At 37.9% G+C, this 20,092-nt stretch overlaps 1 protein-coding gene across 10 annotated transcripts in view; it reads left to right on the top strand.

The window, feature by feature from the left end:
• Positions 1-20,092, top strand: part of SYTL5 (synaptotagmin like 5) — a 105,599-nt gene that overhangs the window by 16,223 nt on the left and 69,284 nt on the right. For 8 of the 10 annotated variants that reach the window (XM_030476790.1, XM_030476794.1, XM_030476796.1 and 5 more), the window contains exon 3: positions 11,834-12,342. In XM_030476790.1, coding sequence (XP_030332650.1) covers positions 12,224-12,342 — 119 coding nt within the window. In that variant the 5' untranslated portion in view covers positions 11,834-12,223. Of the gene's footprint in view, positions 1-11,833; positions 12,343-20,092 lie in introns of those variants that run through there. The other 2 variants (XM_030476795.1, XM_030476797.1) reach the window with 1 other exon arrangement.

Below are 20,092 nucleotides of genomic sequence, written 5' to 3'. Positions count from 1 at the left end.
AACTGGACCATCCCAGAGAGGACTTGCCCCTCTCTGAGAGATCTTTCATGGACATCCTACTGGAAGTGTGCATTAACTATGCTTTCCATCTGAAACCCAGGTCTGTGAGTAGTGTGAGCTGCACGTAGTGATGCATTTTGATATTGTTTCAAGTGGCATAAACTGTATTGCAAGTGCAATCAAAAGGCCAAAGCACTCCAGCAGATTGCTGGAGTAAATCTTGGCCAAAAGGAGGCAGGAAGCTACTACAGAAAGGTCAAATTATGATTAATATCCTGTGAGTGCAGCTCTGAGCAGTCTTTCTTCTGAATAACTTCTCTTTTGCAATTTCACTTAAAAGCTAGTGTCTCATTAATATGTTGCCTGTGCCCAACACTTGTTCTTCTCAAACCTTAGAAGAGTACCTCTATGATGGCTAGAAAGTGGGTCTGGAAGCCGTCTTCCAGGTTCTTGAACTTGTTTGCTTCTAGTGCCACTGGAATTACACATCTGCATGGAAAGAGAGAGAGATGGGATTCAAGTATGGTAGCAAAGTTCAGCTGAAGTGAAGGGAAATTATTACAGGTTTGTCTGTGTTGGAGTAGGAGCTGCTTCTTGAGGGCTTCTGTGTCCTCCTGCTGTTTGTTGAGCACCTACTAGTATTATATTATGAAATTGCCTTGACAGGTCATGGCCAGAAGGATAGATGAGAAAGCTAGTCATCCTTTTCTTATAGTTAGCATCAAGTGTCATAGTACAGTGTACATTAGGTAGCCTTTGTATTTGAAAAATTCAGATTGCTAACAAAGACTGGTTGAGGCCTCAGGTTTCATAAGGTATTTCTGCAGTGGAAATCTCTATCTTCTGTCATGTCCTATAAAGTCATCTTTAGCAGTTACATCTGCTTCCTTCTAGTTTGGGGCACTTTCTATGCAGTGATGCATTGTGCAGCTTTGAACTTCACTCCTCCAGCCCTGTGCCTGGCTGCTGCTTGCTAGCCACTGTTGTACACTGTACTGCCAGATCTTTGCTGTTGCTTTTTATGCAAACTAGACTGAAGCCAGACAGTCTGTTGAGCATTGGCAACTCCAGCTCTGTTTCCTTTTCTCAGGAGAGATACATGTGAGGCACTGGATGGGCTGTGCGATGAGGGCAAAGATCTTTAAAATGGCAAAGAAACCCATCCCAGATGTTCCCTTCATATCATGAACAGTATTTTTTGGGGAATCTGTTGTTGTTCTTTGCTTGTTATACAGCGTACAAAAAAGGATGCTGCTTGTCAAGCAGTATATGTAGGCTTTTGCAGAGTTCCTCATTGGATTCAGTGGGGTCCTAGAAGATCGGACAGCAGCATGCAGTTCTTTTCTTGCTGATGTAAGTTCTGGTCCTCAGTCATAGATGATATGCATGGCTCTCCCCACTGTCTTGGACATTTATGTTACAAATCTCACCTGGGGAATCAGAGGGAAGCATCCACATACACTTTTACCTCCTCTGCCCCACTGAAAGTGATCCTCAGCACTCTGACAGCTGATGCACAACCCAGTTTTCAGACAGACAGCAGCATGACCTGTGAAAGTGAAATCGCATTTTCTAACTAGATTTTTGTGTGGAGTGATTTTTGTTGTTTTTTTCCTTGCCTGCCATAGGAATTTTGGAAACTGATATGCTAACAGATGCAGGCTTCCCAGCATGTTCATTTTGAGGTAGACACACTGGGACAACACACTGATGCATTTCATGGCAAGACTGAAGTAATCCATTAGCTTTATTTGCTGTTTGTATAGAAAAGCATTGTAGCATTTTATTTAATGAAAAACAAAACAAGGCAGCACTCCAAGCTCATCCTGCTTTCTGATTGTTTATATCCTCTGGTAGGTTTCTGGACAAGTGTCCTTCTGAAAAGCTCATTTTATACTGCAAATGAGAATCAGAATGCATTTGCTCACATGTTTTGTACGCCTGCATTTGAGGTAGTCATGCTGCATCCCTTTCAAAGTCAGTGGAGAGAAATGGATGCTACTAGACAAGGATTCCTCTGACCTTTTTAAATTCTTCTTAAGATTCTCATCATCTTTAAATGAAGATGAGGTGAGTCATGCCCTAGAAATGCCAATTACTCTTTGTTGCTTATAGATTAGGTCTGGGATACTAGGTCAAACTAAAGAAAAAGAGATCAGAGAGATCATAGAGTAGAATCATAGGATGGTTCGGGTTGGAAGGGACCTTTAAAGGTCATCTAGTTCAGCATCTCTCTCCCACCCTCACCTCCCACCCTGGGCAGATGAATCTCCTAAAGGTTTTTCACACCTCTATAGAGAGAAGCCATATAATGTATGATTATAATCCTCTTGTTTTATCATGCATTTTCTACTCGGTGTCAGACGAAGCTTCCTGTAATAGTGCTGCAGTACAGACCACAGCCCCAAGGATCTTGCACGCAGTTACACATGGTGATTGCTGCTTACAGCAGCCTCAAGTCCCAGTGAACAGAAGGCAGGGTGTTTAAGGAGAATGGAGATAGGTTGTGATGAGATCATGGAGCTGTTGCTGACCAGCAAGCAGAGATGATAGTGGCTTTCAGATGTCCTGGCTATGCTAGTGCATTCCCTTCCCATGCATCTTGTTGTCAAATGCAATCATGTCATAACATAATACATATTAATTTAACTTCTAAACTTGCTGTGTTGATAATTGTAAGAAATGCTACTGGTTAGAAAGAAAGGTTAGGAAACTTACTGGCATTGCACTTGCTTTCTTTTTCTAAGGGAACTCAATATCAAGAAGTGATTTGTTGCTATTAAATGCCATGCCTATAGTAGTGTACGGAAAGGGTGCTACAAAGTTTTAAAAGTAAACAGTTGATAAACTTTCTTCAACTAGTCTTGGTTAAATTTCATAACTGTGAGTCTTGGTTAAGTTCATAATTTATCCAGCTATCAAACAAAATGTAAGTAACGTGATTATTACAACTTGGTTTACAATCTGTTCTACTCTAGGTGTCCATTCACTGCTTTTCTTTCCATTTCATCACATAAAGACACATGGAGTAACTTAAATGTATTAAGGCAAGTTCAGTGCTGAATGAATATTGCCTTCATACACACTGTGACTAAGCAATAAAATTGAGATGACTCTAGCCCTAAGTCATATTTTTGTGGATGATTTAACATTGCACAGATGTTATTTGCTTAACAATGGCAAAAATATTTTTTCCTTCCTTCATTCTTTGGTTTGGATCTGATTGGTTTGTTTAATATTGCAAGGTGATGCATTGAATTTTATTTCTGTTCTTGGGAGGTATCATTTTTAAATACTCAGCCAGGAAAGTGAACCATGTTTACTTAATGATGAGTAAAATGAAAGAAAAAGGTTGCGACCCTGTTTTGTCATTCTTCCCGTTCTCTGCATCCCTCTTGTAAGTATATTAAGTAAAGCAGTTAATATAGAGAAGATTATTAGATATTTGTTTATTTGAAAGCATCGCTTAAGGGGTTAAATTCTCTCATTTCATTGTTTTGTAGGCTCTCTGGGGAGTGTGGGCTTGTGTTCACAAGTGAACACCGTCTAGTGTACTCACTGTCTCTGGTCTGTTCTGCACTTGCTCCCCTGCCTGCATGCATGCTGCCTTTCTCCCAGCCAGGTTGTTGGGGTAGCAAAGTAGTTTTTCACTGGGCAATGCTGTCCCGTGTTGCATGTGGTATGTAGCCCAACCGTTTGGACAGCTGTGTGAGCCTAAGATTCTACAGCAAGGAAACAGAAAATATAATGGTTATTTTTATAAAAAATACTTTCTCATGTTACTTGAAGACTTTTGTAAGGGCTTAAAAACAAGCAGAGGGAGATCTGTAGTAGGAGCATGGTCCAATGAATGCTTGGACCGGCAGTGCTGTGCTTAGTCTTTGCTCTCTTATTTGTATAATCAGGCATGTTAATTTACTGCTTTCTTACACAGTAAGGTGGAATACTTCATAGACTTACTGAGCTTTAACAGTATTGCTTTAGTCTTTAAACACTTAGGATTTTGGTTTTGAAACATTATTACACTAGTTCTAGAAACTGGATACAGCTTGCAGTCATTGACTGTGGTTGGAGGGAGATCTGGAGTCCTAAAGTATATGGCAGCTTTGCCAAGATGTTACCAGAAAGCTGGAATTGTGCCTGACCTAAAAAATGAACTGCTTCTGAATCCATTTGTTTTGTTTGATTAATGAATCTGAGTTTTTCTGTTTACTACAAAGTCAAACACTCTTATACTATGTGACTTACAGAGGGGTAGACCTCAAGAATCAGTTTCATCTTTTTTTCTCAGCCTGTATTTGTTTCAGTGCACTGATACAAATTTGTATGATGGTATTCTGTGCTTTTAATATCTTTCCAAACAATGTTGCTTCCGCTCATACATGACCCTTTCTTTAATGCAGTACATGACTTGCCAGTTCATAAATCTTCTAGCTTCTTATATCTATAGATCTTTGAATTTTGCTCTTAGTCAAAGAATCTGCTTACTATTTGCATTGTAATACTGGGTAGAGCTCTAAGTCTAACCCATGTGCCATTGACTGAGGTCACATTCAACAAATTTGGTTTGGTTTTCTTGCCACTTGATTTCAGTGTCTTGAGTTACTCTACCTTGCAAATTTATTCATTTTGTGCAACAAGCATTTCCTGGTGCCTCAGTACCTGCTGGTACTTAGTTTGCTTACCTGGGCGTGTGCCCTCTGCAAACATATCCTTGAGAAGTGAAGCTGGTTTTTCTTGCTCCTCTATATGGCATTCTGCAAGCAGTATGCTTAAGTTAAAACAGGAAGAGAGGCAAGTTGGCCATTACACTCTCAGCATGGTAAGCTTTACGTTTATCAGAGGTTCTTGGTATGAAAAGAACATTTGTATGTCTTTCTGGCATTTTATTAGTCTTAATGTTAGCAGTCCTTCCCTTCCTTCCCCTATCGTATGTCTGTGTACAGCTGTGGGCCTCAGAAATAGTAACTGTGAACACAGACCGTGTTTTGGTGGCTACCTAGTGATGCCATCTGAGTTCTGAATTTTATTTCAGACCCCCTTGTGAATGAACTCAGAATGCTCAGGATTTGTGTGTTTTAAGCAGTGCGTGTATGAAATGTGGCACTTTTCATTTGAGTGTCAATGCTGGGTGGGTTGGATCCAGATTCAGTACGTTGTGATACACAGTGCCAGCACTGAGCTTGGGAGGTGGGAGCTGTGGCCTCCTGAAGCATGTGTAAGAGGCAGCAGTGCCACCAATCCTGCTCCTGCTGAGTTTCCAACTTGGCTTTGTGCCTCACGCAGCTTTGGTTAGGGCAGTGGCTGGTTCCTTTTCAAGAGATGATACATCCCAGCTTCTCATGTAACAAAAGTCAATTACAGTCTACCACACTATGCTGCATTTGGCTACCATTAGTAGGAATTTCTTTACCAGCACGGAAACGCTGTTTGTACCTGTCCCAGATATACCTGTGCTAGTAAATATGAGTAATGCAGACCACATTTCTCTGCTGGCAAAGAGCTTCCCACCAGCAGTAGATGAAGGCTCTGTGACTCGAGCAACGTGAAGTGATGAGGTGTTTCCTGTACCACTGCAGTCAGTGCACGTGGAAAATGCTGCCTCTGTTGCTGAGTCACTAAATTGTTCCACATACGGGGTTCTGGCTAAGTAAACATAATGGCTCGGTGGTGGGAGTAATTTCTTGCATCAAGCAATTTGATAATAGTGCCATTGAAGAGAAGAGGATAATTCCTCTCCCTTCATCTCGCTTCTTTTCAGCTCTGTCTCTTGGGAGCAGGATGCTTCTCCTTCCTGAGGAGTTTGGGGAGATGTAAGGGGAAAGCATTTTGCGGGGCAGATGAAGCTGTTGATTTTCTGGGTTTGGGAAGATATATGTGGCAGAGAGAGTAGTAGTCACTGCACCTGTGGTAAGTACAAATGTCACTGATTGCAGCGGATTCACTGTGCTTCCTGTAGCTCTTAACTAACATCCCTCACAAAGATTATTTCGGGGGTGCTCTATTACTAATTGTCACAGGCAGCTGTGCTAACAGCAGAAATAAATGGCGCGTTCTTCCAACTGTAATGCTTTTTCTCCTGTAAATGCTACTTTTTTTGTTGGTTGTTGTTGGTTTGTTTAAACAAGCCTTAAGTAATTCTTTTGTCTTGAGAGGGTGAGCAAATGCTCTCTGGATAGACAAGGTACCTGTGTACAGTGGATGCAGGTATACTGCAAAATAAACTGCAGCTTATTATTTGGTTGTATCTAATTTTGCTGTCATGTGCTAGTAAGAGTCTGTTATTTCTACTGTATGTATCTTCCCTCAATAGCATTTTTGGCGAGGAAGACTCTCTTCTAGAAATCCCTTTCCACAGGGATAAAAGAAGTCGGAAAAGCATGTGGATAGTGTCAATTGGCGGTTGTTCTACTCCTTTCCATAAGAGACAACAACAACATACTCAAGCAGCACACTTGCACGCTCTCTTGTGATTGTTTCCCTTCATTCATTTCTCTTTTGTTACTGCTTCCTTTGCAAGTCCAATAGTATATCATTGCTTTACTCTGACTTAAGAAATTAATGCTTTACCTACATACTGAATGTAGATTAGAACTCAGCCTGCTCTTTTAGGGGGCTTTTCATTTTATCATGTGTCCTAATTTGCATTTTAGCACACTCAAATGCTCTATTGTGTGAAATCTTCCCTCAGTTTAGGATGAAAACAACTACATTTCCTAACCAGCCACAGGGCTGCTTAATAAAACATTGAAAGTCTGTTAAAAGGAGCATTGTCACTTTCTAAAAGCTGGCTGGCTGGTTTTGTTTTTAAACCCTAGGTTGGTTCATAATTCAGCTTTTGTCAGCTAATTTATTCTGGACTTTTTAGAGAGCAAAAAACAGGGCAGGAAAGAAAAAGAGCAAATTTTCCTATTAAATCTTAATGTGAAATACAGGCCTCTCTAATCATGTGTTGTCTAAAACAGGGAAGTCTTAAGTGGTAGCTTGTTAAAAACAGTGTCTCATTACTTTTTAGTCTCCTTTTCTATAGAGCAACTGTTCCTGCTGGTTTTGCTATGACCAGCAGGAACTGCTTTTTGTTTAACAGCTGCATGAATAACAGAAATGCCCACCACTTATCCCGAAAGGTACAGGAGCTAAACCAGATGGTCTCCTGCTGGGAGGTAGGGGATGGTAAGGTACCTCTTGTCCCAGCATATGTTAGAATGAAGGCAGTGTTATCAGAGTTTCAACACAGAATTTGTCTAATCAGGCAGGAGTGAAGTAGGATGCAGGGGTGAAGGATTTTTCATTAGATCTGCTTCAGGAAGGGTAAAGGTACCTGCACTATCTTCAGTCCTAAAAGATAGCTTTGCACAGGTAACATTATCTAAGAATTGGGAAAACGTGGCTTATGCAAAGTTAACTACTGCTAGCGCTTCAGCTGGCTTGGGGTAGAGAGTATCACCTAGGCAGAGGTCACAAGTGTAATGTGTTTAGAAGGAATCCTGTCTGAACAAATACAAGCTTCTCTTGAGATATTTGCTGAAGCTTCAGCAGCTAGTCAGTGCCTGGTTAGGATATCTATTATGTTTGCGTAGCAATTTCATAGTGCAGAAGACATTCTGGAAGGTGAGGTGGGTCCAAATCTTAATGTGAATTATCTGGTTGGTACATGTATGTTGGGTAGCTGGTGGACAGAAAAACTGGGCTATTTCAGCATCAGATATGTTGCTGCACACAAAAGTTGTTTTGTCAGGGTGCTTGGTGTTGTGCTGGAGACTCTGTTCCCCCACCAAAATAGTAAGGGAAATTTTGAGGATGCTGGGTTTTAAGCTGTCACTGGTGGGTTTTATGTCTTGCTAATATTGAGTATAAGATCACTCAATAGGCTGCCATCCCAGCTCCTTAGGAAAATATTTTTGCTAATTCAGAAAATATTTTAACCTACATGGAGTTGTTGAACAGATAAGTAGGTAAAATTATTAATGTATCCTCTGATAATTGTCAATCTCATTGTTATGTGATAAAATCCACAAGATTTTTGTGATAAATGGGACTGAAGGATCTATTTCAAGGTATGTTCAGTAAAAAATAAATCAATAAGCCCCATTGTGAATACTGTAAAACTTTAGTTGATTATAGACTTTCTGTAAAAATAGATTTTACTACAAGCATCTTAATGTAAGATGAGTGTAATTTGGGTCTACCTGTCTATTTGGTAAACAATATTCTGCATTATTATCTATATTGCAAACTCTAGTGTAGTTTCTAATGTCTTTACAAACAAGATTATAATAACTTTTATTTAAGGTTCACATAGTTCACCCAAAAGGTCAGCATGAGATACCAGAAATTTGTTGACTAGATCACTGTCCAGTGAGTCTGCTCTGATGTTTCTAAGCCAGTCTCATCTGGCGTAGAAGGTAGTGGTAACTTAGAGATCAGTTCAATGTCAGGTTGTGCTTGTGGGCAGTAAGAATAATTCTGCCATTCTTTCCTTTGTCAGCCTCTTCTTGCATGCTTCCACTCTTCATGCCTTCAAACCTCTTGTTACCACCTCTGGTGCTGGCCCTTAAACCCAAGCTCTTCCCCACCTATTCCTGAGCATAGCCACGGATTGATGTGACTGCCTGCTGATCTGTGGCTCAGAAGGATCTTCATTCATGTGGGATTTAGATCCTACCTCCTTTCTGCCTGCACGTATTGCCTCTGCTGCCACTGGTGCATGTTCTGTGGTTTAGGATTTATTCACTGTTGAAAGCTGTAAGAAACTTAATGGAATAATCTTTCAGCTGATTTACATCTGGCACAGGGGTATATGGCACTCTCTTAAATTTCAAGTCCATGTAATCGGTCAGTTTGTGACCTTATTCTCTTACTAGTGTTTAAGTCTGCCCTGGAGTCTAAATGTTTGACCCTGTGCTCCAGGTGGCAAATGAAATAACTGGATTCCCAATTATGGTATGTTAGATTAGTAATTTTGAATTTCATATGTGTCTCCCTATATTGAGAGAAAAATCTTCCAGGACATTGAAGGATAGGGGATATGCTTAGCTAAAGGGAAGTTTTGTGGCTTTCACATATTCTGGTAGGAGTAATAACCTCTTGAGAGTTAGAAGAAAAAGTTCAGAAAATACGGCCAGATGTCAAGTTAATCCTTTGAAGTGTTATTTCTCTTCCCTGAATTCCCAATACCAGAACACATCCTAAAAGCTAGAGTAGCACTCTTGTCAGCCTGCTTCTTGTACCACTGCATTGGTTTTGTGCAAGAAACCTAGTTACCTGTAGTTCATCATCAGGACAATAATGGTGCAGAGACCGTTTTTTAACACTTCTGTTGTCCCAAATTTCTAATCATATTGCTCATTCTTTCCCCTTAGCCTCTTGGTTTTCCATTTTTCAATAAAACGTGGCTTTTTTTGTCTCAGTTATAAAATAAATGCCTGTCAGAATATTGCTGTGTCACCTACACTACTCCTGCAAGGAAAGCTTGTGAGCAGAAATTCAGTGCACCTTGACCAGCCAAGCAAGTTAGTTTATTCTCTGACATCTGAACTTGGGTCTGTGAGTTTTATGCTGAAGCCCCATGCTTCATGGCTCACTGATGTTAGGATCTGAGGTTGAAAGTACACCAGCATTTTGCTAGGCAGTGCAAGAAAGAAGCTAGTTACTTGATAGTAACAAAGTATAATTCACATCTTGGATTTCTTCCATTTGCTTACCAGTAATTAAGGTATTAATAGAAACACTATTTTCAAGAATGTAAGAATAAGCATAATGGTTGAGTCGTCTTGTTGTTTTTCTTTTGTGGGTGGTTTGGTTTTGGTTTGTTTTGGTTTTTTTTTTTCCTATTAAAATAAATGCAAAAAATCAAAGTAATTTTTTTCCACGTGTATTTTTATTACTCGGCTTTTATATGCTTCATATAGAAATCTAGCCAGAAGTAGTCTGTGGTTTGTTTCCCAATTTTCAATAATAATAAGCTCATAACTGGCAATCCTGACCTGTATTTCTGCCTTGCATTGACTACTTTTATGTTTTCAGTTTGTGTATGACTTTTCTGTCCCATTTTCTTACCTGATGAAAGTGACACTGATAATTGGATCTCTATTGCAGCAACATTAAGATTTATATTACTGTTTTCTTAGGGGAAAAAAAAAAAAAGAAAAAATAGATAAAAATACTTAAATGCCAGTTGTGTATAGTTTATGATTTTTTTTCTTGATTTGAAAAATGTAAAGATTAATTGAAACAGGTTATGAAATACCAGAGGAAATTCCCATGTTCATGTAAGACTAATGAGAGGAAAAATCTCCTTTGAACTTCAGCTGTGATATTTGTATCCTTTACTAATAAATAGACAGGTAACTGGGAGAATGGGGTATTTCAAAACTCATATTCTGAAGTAGCTGGTGAAAAGCAACAGAAGAATTTCATTTGATACCACTGGCAACAGTATTTGCTTCTTCAGACATCGGTGGGAAGGGAAACCGAAGCATAACTGGTCTTGTAGTTGTCTTAGACTGTGAACGTTATTCCTTCAATTCTCTATGCTATTTATCTTTGTCAAAATCTTCCCAAACTGTCAAAAGCTAGGGAAGCAAGGACTGATTTAAAAAAAAAATTAATTTCTTAAATGCTATTTTAGTTCTTCCAGCATGCATAATATAAATCTGCATTCTTTTATAGCATATAAGCACTTATCTATGCACACATGTATTTGCTTATGTATGGTGATGTGGAAACATTTTTGTGTGTATAAATGTGTTTGTGTTTATGCTGTATATATTGTTTGTATGCTTCAAAGTAAAACGTGCATCTGTACACAGCTTTTTTCTCTTTTTTTTTTTTTTTTTTTTTTTAAGGCAAAGTGTCCTGGAGGCCATGCATTTTTTTGATGTGTTATGATTATTTATAGGAGACTGTTGTCTTGTAGTTAACTGGATATTCTAACCAGTTAACTACAAGTTTAGCTCCAGTATGGACTAGGGTGTCTCTTCTGGTTTTGTTTGAAATTGTTCTCTGTTTAGAAATGAAAAAACAAAAACAAAACTCAAACAAACAAAATCACCAAGGCCAAACAAAACAAACAGCCCCCCAACAACAAAAAAAACCCCAAACAAACAAAAAACCACTCCAAAAAAAAATAAACCCAAAACCCCACCCCAAACCAAAAACCAACAACCCAAACCAAAACAAAAACCCCACAAAACTCAAAAAAGTGAAATTTGTCTTACTTCTGCATGGCTGCATGTTAATAAGTCACTCTAAGTTCTTTCTGTATTTTCTGGAAGGGAGTGGGCATTTCTAGAACATGTCATCCAAAATTCATTGTCTGCAGTAAGTGGATAAATCACTCCTTGAAAGTTCCTATTTCTCTGAATTGACTGTGAAGTGAGTGTAATGGATGACTTGCTGAGATGCAGGTGTATACTTGTTTTGAGGCGAGCCTTACCTCCAGTGCTGTCCTCTGAAGCCCTTCCACTCATTAATTTTACCTCTCCCTTAAAGTAATCTCAGGGAAATGAGTAGAATCATTCCATTGACCACCCCCATGCTTATTACTATTAGGATGGAAATATTACAAGGTGAATATAGTCATTTAAATGTACTGCAGTAGGAAGATAATTGCAGAGCCCTTGTGGGAACATAATAATAAAACATGAGCAAGTAAATAAATGACAACATAGAAAACATGGTATATAAGTAGCCCCTAAGATAACCTGATAGTCTGCAAGCCATTCTTTGGTGGCTTTCAAAACATTACTAGATTAAGCCTTTCTCAAATCAGACTGTGATGGTAATGTCAAAAATCACCTACACTTATTTTGTTTGTTTTTTTTACTTTCAGGTGGTTTGAAATAAATATACCCAGCTGTTTTGTGGCTCCAAACTACAGTTATGCCAGGAAGTTGATTCTACAGCTGTTTGTGAAAACAGTTTGAAGGCCTGCAGTGTGCCAGTGAGCATTGGCCAGGACAGAAGGGCATTCAGTAATTAGGAAAATGACTGGCTTTCTTGAAGAAGAAACAAAGAAGAAACCTTGATTTCTTGCATAGCTAGAAGGCAAAGCAATACAATCTTAACACCTGGTTAACTTAAAGAAGCATTTTTCAAAATACTTCTTGACTGTGTGGATCTTCTAACTCTGACACAAACGTGCCTTTGGACTCATTCAAGCAAAACATTAGAAGAATTGATTGGGCAAAGCAGTCATTGAAAGAGTGGCTGTTGAAGAACCATGACAAAGCACCTGGAGATCATCAATTTGTCATTTTTGCTGGAACATGAAAGAGAAACAATCTTGGGAGTTTTGAAGAGAGATGAGTATCTGAAAAAGGTTGAAGATAAAAGGATAAGGTAACCCTTTTTACTATTGTTCTTAAAAATATAGTCCATACTATAGATATTTTTGTGGTACTCAGTAAAGATTTGCTAGATGCCTCAGAAGAAGGATGAATGCTGGGAGGTGGCACAGTTAATTATAAGTGACAGTAAAGTGTACTAAAAAGAAAATTGCTTGCTAATGTGGTCTTTTGAAAACAAAAGATTGTGTCCATTGCTTCAAGGCAAAAGACTAAGAAAAATCACAAGTGCAGAAATACACGGCAGTGGTTTTTATATTTCAGGTTCTGTAGATTTTGCCCAGTTTGGCTGAATTTCTGCCCCTGTGAAAGGAAGGCATTGGTGATGTTCTTGATCTTTATTCCTCTATATGCTTTGTGCCTTCAGAGAGGACTGTGTGAAGTTTGGAAGGTGTCACAGGCAGAGAAAGTAGGCATCTGCCTTTCTACAGGAGCCAATACAATATGGAGCAAATGCGAGATAGTGACCTTTTTCTTTCTGTTGCAGTACTTACAGAATAGGAGAATTTTTATTTATTTAATTACTTTTAATTTTAATTACTTAGATTTACTTACTAATACATAAGTAAAACTGAAAATCTCAGGTATGGATCTCAAAATCATTCAAGGGGGAAATAGAGACTATTTTAATAGTCTCCATTAAATATTAATGTTAATAGAGTCCATGTGTTAGAGTATTAATAGAGTCCATGTGTTCATTTCTAAGGGAAAAAAGGTAAAAATCAAAGTTCAGAGAATAATGTGTAGAGGCAGGCTGAGAGCTATTTTAGATGACTCAGGTTGAGGTAGTTCAGCTAAGTATCAGCTCTGCAAAGGTTCATATGCTTTCCCAGTATGTTGCTGCTGCTTCCTCTCACTTCTCCCCACTGCCCTTTTAAGCTTTTATACAGTGCTGGTTGGGAGAAATAGGCTTAGCATGGATGTATGCAGCACTTGGTGAGGCTGCTGAGAGTAATGGTTGACAAAGGAAAGATTTCTAGCCTTTGATGGTTTCTGTCCACGTATTCCAGGGCCAGGATGCACTGCTGTTCCCTTTGATTTGCTAGAAAGAATTTTAGACATTGTGCATTGCAAAGATGTATGTTCAGCACCTGCTGAGGCTTCTTTTGTACAAAACTGTTATTTAGAAATCCATGCAGAGTTAGCCACTGGTTTTGGAAGTCTTTCTACCTTGAGAGAGCTAAGTCTAAATGCAACGCCCCTGTTGGTGTGCATCCCATTTAATGGGGGAAACGTAGTGGCCTTCATGGTTTGTCAGATGTTTCCTTGGTGGTTTGTCATGTGAAGAAGAAAACAGAACACAAGAAAACAGATGGAGCACTGTTTGTTCCAGACATTGTGCTCTAATTTGTAATAGGAGAAGCATTTCAAAGTAAGTATTTCAGTTCTTTAAAGTGAAAATATGTGATGAGCCTTGAAAATATGTGATGAGCCAGTAGTCATCGGTCAAAGGCATCGCTATGAATTGCAGCAGTGTTATCAGATCACTAGCTTCCCAAGGCCCTTGAAAGCTTACTTCTTCTGGTATGTCATTTCCCAATCTAAAGTGGAAAGTTGAAACTCTTGAGGTTTTGTGGTGGGGTGGGTTTTTTTTTTTTTTGGTTGGTTGGTTGGTTTGTTTCCTAGGTGTTGTGTTGTGTTTTGGTTTTTTTTTTTTTTTTTTTTGCTTGTTTTTGGTGTGGTTGTGGGGTGTGGTATTTTGGCGTGTGGTGTTTTTTTTTTTTTTTTAATTTTATTTTTGGGTTGGTTTGGGATTTTTGGTTTTGGATTTTTTGCTTTGCTTTGTTTTTTTAATACAGTGTCTTAAACCGCCTGATTTCCTGCTTTTTTTGGCACTGCTGCAGGTCACTGTCAAAACCTACTGAGTCTGAGAAGCCAAGGCATCTCTGAAGGATGCAGTTTATTAAAGTGGCAGGTGGTATTGGTTTACCTGTATTTTGGTACAAATGGAAAAGCAAAGGCTGAAAATCAAGTTAACCTAAAATATAATGCTAATTAGGATAATGATGCAACATGATGCTTCTGCATACTTCTAGCCACCTGTATATGAACCAATTGGTTTTAGATTCGGAGTGTATTTGGAGAATTGTCACTAGACCATACTCTGCCTGGTAATTGTGCAATATAGTCTATATAAGACTTTCAAGATACACAAATGAAAAAGAACTGGGTAGGTAATGGCTTCCTAGGAGACTTCATATTTTTTCTTTTTGAATACAGCTTGGCAAGGATATCTTTAATTATGGCTTATAAGTATACTTCAGAGAAACATTTGTTGTCTTTGGAATTCCATTTGGTGCGATCTGTTATATATTTTATTGAAGTACATCACAGAAGAACAAGTCCCTTTGTTTTTACTTTTAAGGCATTTGTCATTCTAGCAAGATGTTTACTTGTATATTGTACTGAAGAAGTTTTAGTCTGCTCCACTCTCTCTGAATCTATCTTGATAATTGTTTTTTCTGCTCTTAGTTGTCTTCAAAAGCCATCATAACTTGAAAGGGTCTTTCTACTCAACATGAGAGCAATAGTAAATGTAGGAGGATGTCCTAATAATTAAATTGTTAAGAATTATCATAGAATCTTAGAATGATTAGGATTGGATAGGACCTTAAGATCGTCTAGTTCCAACCCCCCTGCCATGGGCAGGGACACCTCCCACTAGACCATGTTGCCCAAGGCTCTGTCCAAACTGGTCTTGAACACTGCCAGGGATGGAACATTCACAGCTTCCTGTTCCCGTGCCTCACCACCCTCACATTTAACATTATTTTCGCTTTTGCTGCTTATACTTGTGTTTTGGAATACAGGTGGCTGTTCTTATGTTTTGTTTTGATTTTTTTTTTTTTTGTTGTTGGAGAAATTTTTCATCTGCATGCAAGAGAATCACAGAAGGCAGTAAGTACTCTTTCTGTGGTCTAGTTTTGATAATACAAATAATCAACCTGCTTAATATTAAGGTTTATGTTCTTACTTCTAAGAGTGCCATCTTGTGTGAGTGGAAATTTTCTTTTAATATTGTTTTAAAGCTGTTCGTAGCTTACTTGTACAAATAATTAGTGTTCTAAACATTTCTCTACAATGCTTTTGATGTCAGTTGAATGACCATCATGATTGTTTTCAAATGCTAAGATTGAGTGAAAAACAGCTAAAAATAGTGAACTTGACTATACTGAAGGTGAAAAAGTAGGTTTTTTTAACATGTGAGTTGCTGTGAGAAACTTTCATCCAGATAATGTCAGTCAAGACATTCTAAACTAAATGTTTTGGACCGAAACATGTATCTCTTTCCTTATTTCCCATCTTTTCATTATTTTAAATAGTTTTGTTCTTTTAAGATCCCATTTATGAAAACCTATATTACATTTAATGTGCAGTGTTGATCATGAAATCAATACTAAATCAAAATAATGTATTTGCTGAAAGGGGGGAGGGGAAGGGGGTGTACCATGTGCTAGAGGTGTTTGATCTAACTGTTGTTGTGTTGTTTCTGTTCCAGCAGCAGCCCCACTGCATCCTCCCCAATGTAGTTTTACGCAGGGAACTGGGTCTGATGGTTGTAGCATTTTGCATTTGGAGCTAGCTCTTCATCTTAATATTATTATGCTACCACAGAGCAAACATGCATGACAAACTTACTGCTAATGTACATTGCTTTCTTACCTTGACTATTTTACTAGGCAGCATTTAAAATACAAAGGTTCTTTCCTTTCTTTATAAATCAAAGCTGTGAATACCATGCTTTAAGAAGAGAAGATACCAGCATAATAATTGCTGAACTGATAAAACAATGAAGGAACCTGTCAATTTCTTCCAGGGATAAGGCTTTATTAGGTTATTACTTGAATCATTTCCTCAGCACTTATGTTGCCAGAAGTTGTGGAAGAATTACACCAGTCCCAGATGTGTATTGACAAGGAAAGTTGACATTCCTGTCTCTTCAGTTGACTAAAATGGCATCTCTTTATCAGTCCAAAGAGATCCACAGGAGCAATAGGGTATTAACTTCTTTACAATATAGGAGAAACTGTTAGCATGGATACCACCATGTGGTTACTCCAGGCAAGTACTTTAGGGGGAAAAAAAGTAAGTTTGAGTAAGGGAAATGCGAATTGGCTTATCTGCTATGTTTTGACTTGTTTATAAGCAAGATAGTACACGGTATGGTATATGGTCTGTGTTTTTGCAAAGCTGCTGTAAATATTTGAAGATACCTTATGTTAATGCATATTGCTCATTCAGACATGTATGGGAAGTTTAGGAGGTTGCTTGTCTGGCAGCCGTCTCATTTGTCAAGTGAATTTAACACATAGTTATTTTTTGAACAAGAGACTCTTCCATCAAAAGTAATCACTATTGACAGTACTCTAAGGGTAGAGATACCTGTTTTGCTCTTCAATGTTCTTCAAGAATGAAGATCATCTGCTGGTGAAAGAATTTCTGATGGACACTAATTGTCATGCTTTGGGTACAATTTATTTTGCAAAAGACTAGTAAGAAACCAACAAGCAATTTGCATTATATGTTTTATTATTATTTTGTAACAATTTTTAGCTGAGAGTATGAGGGAGCTACTCAGAAACGTTCGTCTGTGGAAGTTTGTCATCGTTATAGTATTCAATATTATTTCAGTTCCCATGCCTCCTTTCCTTCTGTTCACTGGGCTCTGTTCTACCATTCATCACACCAGTTCTCCAGTTCCCTTTTCTTTGCAAATTCATTCTTCACCTTTTCCTGTTTCCTTTCATTGTCACCAATATACCTCTATACTCAGATATTCTTAAGATATTTTTTTATCATACAGATCTTTTACATAAGCAAAATGTGAAAAATCTGTGCTTATAAAATAAGAACCTAAAAAACACTTCAGGTACTCAAATGGCTCGGTTATACAGTGCAAAGGAAATCACAATGGAAACTAGTCATAACACATCCTTTCTGAATTGTCAATAATATTTACAGTTACTTTCCACACATTCTGTCATACAGTGGAGGAAATTTGGTTGAATTTGGAGGAGGTACTGGGAATCAGTCTGGGGAGGAAATTTCCTTTCTCCATCAGCCCCCAAAAGTATGTTGATACCAGTTTCTGCACAGAAAAATTCTCTACTATCTAAATTAACAGCTGCACAGCTTCAGAAGGAGGATGTGTCAACTCAACCATGCAGGAAACAGAACTGTGTTAACAACAGGTGCAAGACTGGAGCAATTTCATATATTGACTCTTTCTTTTGCTACTGACGTATTTAATTACAGTTGGTTGAGGACAGGATTTTTTTTTTTTTTTTTTATTACTGTAATTTTTATGACTCTCTGAACTCTGGAGATTTAGAATTGCAAAATAAAGTTAGGAATGCTTGGATTCTGCTGCTCTACATCTTCAGATAAAAAAGGTTTTTGAAATTGGGAAAAGGAAGATGCAGGACAAATTTGAAAATCAAACTGAGGAATCATGTATGCCATTGTATTCAACACTATTTTGTCAAAAAAGGGAGAGGAGATGAGGTAGAAATTTTTTTCAAAACAAAAAGCTTTTCAAAACCCTACTGAAATGAAAAAGAAAAAAAAATCAATCAGATTGGTATTTAAAAAAAAAAAAGTTACCTGACTCAAAACAAGTGGATTGTGCTTAGAGTTAGAGGACATGATGACATTCATTTAAGTGAATAGCTTGAGCAGTGAGTGTCTTGCCTCTTGCAGCAATATAGCTATTCTACTTTTCTGTATCTGGGCAATAAAAGTTGCCTAGAGTAAAGCATACTATTAAGAAAAAATGGATCTCTTAAGGATTCTCATTATTTTTCCTCTCTGCAGGATTATAAGGGTTTGGGAATATTCCATCTCTGGAGGCTGCATTTGTGGGTGAACAAGTGCCTTTGACTCCTCATGAGTTTTAGTAGCAGTAGGGAAGAGTCAGAATCTTTTAGGGCCTCTTGTAGGCAGCGGGCAACTGTGCTGAGAGCTATGGCTGCTTGCCGCTCCTTCGTCTGTTTTTCGTAGAACTGTGGTCCTTGCTGCCTGCATTCTTTTCCTCATCTTTTCAAGGTATCAGGTTTTCAGATTTACTTGTTAGATTAACTTAGTCTAGGATTTGAATAATTTCACTAGTTTGGTGTTGGCTGTCTTTAGTTTGTTTCTTGCTTTGGATTTTTTATTGTGAGCCTTTAAGGCCTCCTTTGGAAAGGCTTAGATTAAGTCATTCAGTGTTACCTGGAATACTATTTACAACAGAACTCTTCTCCAATACACTTAACATATTTTCTCAGACGGTAGAGTGATCTTAATATAAATTCATAATTAGAGGAATGTCTAGATATTCTGCTATCTTTGGCAGTAACAAATTTATTTTTAATAGCTATCTTTTATCAAATAGCTGTTGTAATAGATAGATGGTTCAGAAACTTCAGTGTATGATAAAATTCTTTTTCCCCAGCAGCTTACTAAATTGGCTTCTGCTGAGTTTATTTTCTCTTTCATATTACTAAGAGAGGATTGATAAAGATTAATTCTTGTTTAGTATTTGAAATTAAAAATATCTAACTGCATGGTTAATTGGATTACTTTAAAATTTAGGAGAGCTCAAATGTTGAATGGCAAAAGAACATTGTGTGTTTATATACAGCTGGTTCCTGTTTTGGGGGATAGAGAGTAGTGGTAAGCCAGACTAGCTACATGCTGCACTTGATATCCCTTTTCAATATTGTGTAGCTAGTGCAGCTAGACTGTGTTTGTTTAGAGGCTGTTATGGTGATGGATTTTATAAGATGACTCACCCACCTCCTCCTACTCTTCCTGGCCCTAGAGACATTTCATTCTTTATTTTCTTAAGATCTGAACATATTTGTTACAGTCAATCAATAGTTCAATTCAACAAATAGTATAGGCAACTCCAAAAGAAAGTTCATATCCAGTATATCTGCCCATACATTGTCTGCTTGCTTTTTTAATTTTCTATTTTTATTTATGTGAGCAGAGAAGCTGTGGGTTGATTTATCTCCATTCCCAGAAAGTCATCAAAAGCACCTCTGTATTAAAAAACAAGAGCAAACACTTCAGAATTCATACTGTTAGCAGATCAGCTATCATCTGATAAGAATTAAAGATTTTGTATGGCATAAAGATTGGAAAATACTGTTGCAGTCACCACTACTGGATAGTATTTTAATGTCAAAAGAATATTGCTAAGTTTTTCAACATGTTGATCTCTAAGCAAGCTTTTGTTTAAAAATACACTGTTTATTTGTTTGGACTGATAGTGATTTCCTCATTTTAAATTTGAACTATTTAAAACACAGACTTTGTGCCCAGTAATGCTTCTAATTAAGCATGCAACAAGGCCTGAAAGTTGTAGGGAGGAAGTGGAAGGGTGGAATGGAAAGAGGTCAGTGAAGGTTTTCTTTCAACCTGGATGAAACATGGATGCAGTCGATAGGACACAAATAATTACCAAAAAGATGGCATCATACTGCCTGTGGAGTTCCTGAAATGCAGTGGACCACTGTTGATTTTTTTATTTTTTTTTTCTTTTTTAACTAAAAAGGAGCCACTGTAAATAAATCATACAAAAAATGAGCCTTTGCTAGTACTTAGTATTCTAACCTTTTTTAGATCTGATGATTAGCAATATTTGTCTTCTGAATGAAGATGTGGGATTGCAAAACAGAGGACCTAGTGAGAAAGCATGTGGAAAAAGTGAAGGTGCATGATGCCTTCTTCACCTCTGTTTTACTGGTAAGACAAGTCTT

This window comes from Strigops habroptila, chromosome 2, assembly GCF_004027225.2.
Source record: "Strigops habroptila isolate Jane chromosome 2, bStrHab1.2.pri, whole genome shotgun sequence".
Classification (NCBI taxonomy): domain Eukaryota; kingdom Metazoa; phylum Chordata; class Aves; order Psittaciformes; family Psittacidae; genus Strigops; species Strigops habroptila.
Note: the sequence above shows the minus strand (reverse complement) of the source record. Positions and strands in the feature narration are given on the sequence as shown.